General features: G+C 42.7%; 1 protein-coding gene across 2 annotated transcripts in view; it reads right to left on the reverse strand.

The window, feature by feature from the left end:
- Positions 1-2,225, reverse strand: part of LOC107720931 (proteinase-activated receptor 1-like) — a 9,230-nt gene extending 7,005 nt beyond the window's left edge. For both annotated transcript variants that reach the window (XM_016528764.1, XM_016528763.1), the window contains exon 1: positions 1,973-2,225. In XM_016528764.1, coding sequence (XP_016384250.1) covers positions 1,973-2,036 — 64 coding nt within the window. In that variant the 5' untranslated portion in view covers positions 2,037-2,225. The remainder of the gene's footprint in view (positions 1-1,972) is intronic.
- Between the last annotated feature and the right edge of the window lie 3,196 nt (positions 2,226-5,421).

The raw sequence follows: 5,421 nt of genomic DNA on the forward strand, positions 1-5,421 counted from the left end.
CCGAGTTTCGCAGCCTTTGTGGAGTGGACACTGGCGAGACACGGATCCCCGCCACTCCGGACCTAGTGCCCAGCCCACCATCTCCCCGCTGCGCAGAGCGCATGCCCAAGCCCACCGCTGACGGAGAGCCGGAACCCGCCGCGACCAACGAGCCATCGCCGCACGGAGCAACAGAGCTAAGAATCGCCGCAGAGCCAGAGCTGCTGATGACGTCAGTCAAGGTGTGTGAGCCGGCAACTACGCCCACCACGGGGGAAAATGCCGTGGCCAGTGAGAACGTGGAGAGGAGCTCCGCCCACTGCAACATGGCTGAGGGCTATGTATGGACCTGGGTATAGGGACAGCGGAGGAGGATCTGATAGACTGGGAGACTGACCTGCTCCCTCTCCTCCCGCCTTCCTCTGAGCCTGGCTCCTAACTCCCTCCTCTCCGCCATGGCCTGGCAGTCCACTAGCTCCGCCGGGCTCCCTCGTCCCGTTGGTCTGCCGTCAACCATCCTGCGCCTCGGGACTCCATTCCTCTGGCTGCGCCTTGTCCCTTCATCCCTCCGGCTCCGTCAGGCTCCTTTATCCCCTCAGCTCCTCCTCAGTCCTCTGTTGCTCCGGCTCCACCGCGTCCGTCCGGATCCCCGCCTTCGCCTCGGTCGCCAGCGCCATCTGCTCCGCCTTGGCCGTCCGGATCCTCCCTGTTGCCCTGGCTCATCGGCTCTCCGTCTCCGCCTCGGGCTCCTCCGCCACCTGCTCCGCACAGTCGTTGGCCCCCTGGAGTCGTCGGCCCTTCCTCCTCCATGGCTCCTCCTTCCGTCGGCTCCACCGTGGGTCGCCGTCATGGCTGTGGCCTGGGTCCTGCTTGGCTCCTCCTGCTCCAAGCCCCTCCTGTCTCCTCCCTGGCTCCTCCCTCCTTCATCACCGCCCTGGACTCTGTCTGCCGGCCCCCTCCCGGGTGTCCGTCCTCTTCCTGAGCCTCCTCCCAAGTTCCCACCCGTCCCTCCTTCTCGCCTGCTCCGCCATGGCTTCCTAGTCTGCCTGCTCTGCCACGGTGCCTCGAACTCCCTGATCCGCCCTGTTCCTGAACTGCAGCAGCCTCCAGGGCGCCCACCCCCCGGTGGTATTGTTATGGCGTGGGACACGCCTTCCGGGAGGGGGGAGTAATGTCACACCCTTGGACTGTTGTGTGTGTGTTTTCCCTCCCCATGTGCTCCGTGACCCAGTTCCTCCCGTGTCTAATTAGTAATGCTGTGCACCTGTATTCCTCCCAATTCCCTTGTTATGTCATGTATAAGAGTTCCTGTCTGTGCATTCCTCGTTTGTCGGGTCTACAAGTGATGTTCGCGTGTCATTCTCCCTTCCCGTTGTGGATTTACTCCTGTGTCTGATCATTAAAAGACTGTTTAATGCTTCTCCGCGTCTCCTGCGTTCCTTCCGGCAGCGAACCGTGACACTTAGCTGGTCATTTTTCATATGTTTTTTTTTTCTTAATAATTTTCTTAGTTTTATTAATATTCTGAAGTATAGCAGGGACTTTATGTATTTATGTAGGCTATCTATCTATCTATCTATCTATCTATCTAAAATTAGACTTGTGATAGATTGGCAATCTGACTGAGTGGTTTCCATATCTGGGAAAACACAGGATCGATAATCGATGGATAAAAATTAACAACATTTATTTCAAACAGAAATAATACTTTTACAGTAGGCTATTACAATTTTTATCGCACTTTTAATAATTAATTGCTGCATTGTTGAAGAGAAGGACTAATTTCTTTATATGTTGTTTTTATTTATTTAGAGAAAAAGAGAGCGTAACACACAATAATAAGTAGCCTAACAATAATAAAAAAGATAAAAAGTTTCTTTCTTCAACTCCTTCCTGCAGTCATTCTAAGTTAAGCGCAGCATGGAAAAATACCAGCAGTCACATCGCCTTTGAAAATCATAATCTCAGTTTCTTCACGAATGAATAAACTTACCGTTAAAGATGGCAGTGCATGTGCGGGCATTCAGAATTAAAAACAGGATCGTTTTGATTTCCATAACAAGGTCTGTTTCTGTTCCTTGTTTCTAAAACAAAAAGTTCGAAGTTGAATTTTAGTTCGAAAGAAAAACAAACAAACAAAACAAACAAAAACAAACAGAAGCGGTTGTTTTGAGGATCAAACTGGCGCGTCAAGTATTGAGTCGCGGTGTGAACTGTAACTGCTCCTTCTGCATTGCTCTTGCGGTGTGGCGCGAGCGAGGATGTGCGTTACAATGTGATGACATCACGAGCCCTGCGTCCCAGTGCTGCTGTTATAAAACCCAGACGTTGTGTCTGACTGTCCCACAGATAGCCTATGTCTGTGTGGTTAATATGCTTGATAGATAGATAGATAGATAGATAGATAGATAGATAGATAGATAGAATGTTGCTTCTTAATTCATTACATAATTTCCTGACCTGTTCTACCATCATGTTTTAGTTAGTCTGACTGTTGTGTTTAAATCAGATCAAAAATGTATTTGAAGGAATTTATGATCTGATTTTGTTTGTGCTGCTCCATACATGAATACAGAATACCAGAATGTCCTAGAAAAACAGGAGTGCATATTTGCTTATTCTTTTGGGACTAGACCTCCGACTGATTAAGATAACAGACACGCACACACATAGCCTACAAGATAGATAGATAGATAGATAGATAGATAGATAGAATGTTGCTTCTTAATTCATTACATAATTTCCTGACCTGTTCTACCATCATGTTTTAGTTAGTCTGACTGTTGTGTTTAAATCAGATCAAAAATGTATTTGAAGGAATTTATGATCTGATTTTGTTTGTGCTGCTCCATACATGAATACAGAATACCAGAATGTCCTAGAAAAACAGGAGTGCATATTTGCTTATTCTTTTGGGACTAGACCTCCGACTGATTAAGATAACAGACACGCACACACATAGCCTACACTCAGTGGCCATTTCCGATTTATGTACGGAAAACCAGTGCTGGGCAGGAAAAGACATGTGAATAGAGGAAATGGGGGAGATCAGAATCTAACTGCTGTGCAAATCCAGTCAACTATCTTTTTTAAAAATATTGCTTAATTTCTGACCGTAACCATGTTTACAGACTGAATGAGATGTACTTCATGCTCTTTGAACAGGTTGCTGAAATGCTGAGAGGTTATTACATCTGGTGGGTGAACTCAGGTCATTTGGGCTGCTTTTTGACATTGAGATGACTGTCAAGTGTGACTGAATTTACTGAGATTCACCCTATGTCTCTGCAAATGTAATTTTACATGGTTTCTAGCTGTATATCCTGACTCTTCTTTTTGCTAAAAAAAAATTCAAGTTATATATATACTTTAGACCTCTGATTGATTAAGAAAACAGACACACACAGGCTAAGATGCCCCCATTAACTACAATAGTAAATTAACTATTATATTAGTTTACTTAATTAATGGTTAAATTAACTATTCTGTTTAAAACTGTGTTTCCAGACAAAGCAGAATCCCAGTAAAGGAGATTCATCTGAAAGGTAAACTTGACATATACAGGCATATGGATATTTACATTTAAATGTAGATATTTTAATGAAGCATATTCATAATAGCAACACTGTGAATTCAAATTGAATGTTTTTACTCATATATATTTTAACGAATAGAGAAAATGTCTGAAACATACATCCAACAGAGACTGAGATTTTGTCTTGGTTAATGTGCTTGTTTTCTCATAACCTTGATCTGGAATAAAGATAAACGCATTTAATCACCATCTGTCCAGAGTGATACTGGTTTTATTTGGAGATTGAATAGTCACATTCCATTCACAGCGCTCAGAATGCAGAATGCTGATAATATAACGTGCACGCACACACACACACACACACACACACACACACACACACACACACAAATTCTGACCTGTCGTCATACTGTTTTGTGTTATTATCCTCTCGGACTTGATAAATAAGACTTTAACCTAAAAAGGACTCAGTTCCCCTCAGTCTTAGCAGACGTCCCAATGGTCAGCTGATCGCACAGGGGAGGTCTGGGAAGACTTCTGAAGGGGGAGGAGGAAACACTTCAGCATTCTTCTCTGCTGACCCTCCTTTTTTTCATGGAGACACGGTTATCAAGCCGCTGCGAGTGCTCATAACACGGACTACACAATGGAGCCAGTCTGCAATGAATGACCCAGAGAGAAGATCCAGAACACACACACACACACACACACACACACACACACACACACAAATGTTTGTATCTGTGAATTGTGGGGACTTTCCATAGACTTCTATTACTTTAATACTGACCAAACTATATTTTCTATCCTTTAACCCTAAACCTACCCCTTACAGAAACCCTGTTTACATTGTTCACTTTCAGATAAACATCATTTACTATTTTTAATAATTGATTTCCCTCGTGGGGACCGCAGGCCAGGCCCCACAATGTCAAAAAGATTCAGGTTTTACTGTCCTTGTGGGGGCATTTGGTCCCCACAATGTAGCATAAAGTACACACACACACACACACACACACACGTTTACTGAGATATCTTAATAAGGACAACCCAAAAATTTGTTTAATTTATAGCTAATTATAAAAACCATAGAGGAGGTTGCCTATAAGTCTGTAGACTTGGAAAATACATGATTTATTTTGTTATATTGGATCCTTGCAGATTCCAAAATGTTTCAGTAGGAACAAAATATTAGATTAGTCCCAGAACGTCTATCCTCTGGAGAGCACATCCACTTGTGATGTTTGTTTGAAACGGCCATCTGTTTTATGTCTTACTTTACTGCTTATGTACAGTTTACAAAGATTTTTTCCCCATCACACTAGGTTAAACATGCTGAAGTGCATGTTTATGAAAATATTATCATCTCTATTCTAAATGTATTCCAATAGTAAAATGTAATTTTACTTCATGCTTGATACTCAGATCTGAGGTGTTTTTACTGCGATACACAAGAGGGCAGTGTGACTCTACAGCAACAGGATGAAAAAAAAAAATCCAAAGACAATTGCATTATCATAGAACAAAAAATATAGTTACATTTATAATTGAGTGTGATTGTTTCTCTGATTATTCCCTAATGATTGTTTTTCCCTAGATGTGTTACTCTATAAGTAGCCTATGAAGTAAGCAAGAGGAAGGATTATTGTAAGTATGTTTGCATTTGGAAACTTGGGGAAGAATAGGTGTCCTAATGCATTTTCCTTTTTTTTCCCACATCATGAAATTAAATTAGTAGTAGTTTTAAAATGTAATAATAATAATAATAATAATTTAGCTGGAAGCATAATCCAAGTTATAGAGAGATCTTTTTTTTTATTTAAAAGATCACTTTCTGAGCGATTCCTGACTCTTGACTTTAGCTGAGGCTTCTTTAATAAAGGTATTGGCAGACTCGAGCTATCAAA

Source organism: Sinocyclocheilus rhinocerous, unplaced genomic scaffold, assembly GCF_001515625.1.
Source record: "Sinocyclocheilus rhinocerous isolate Xijiao unplaced genomic scaffold, SAMN03320098_v1.1 scaffold751, whole genome shotgun sequence".
In the NCBI taxonomy this organism is placed as follows: domain Eukaryota; kingdom Metazoa; phylum Chordata; class Actinopteri; order Cypriniformes; family Cyprinidae; genus Sinocyclocheilus; species Sinocyclocheilus rhinocerous.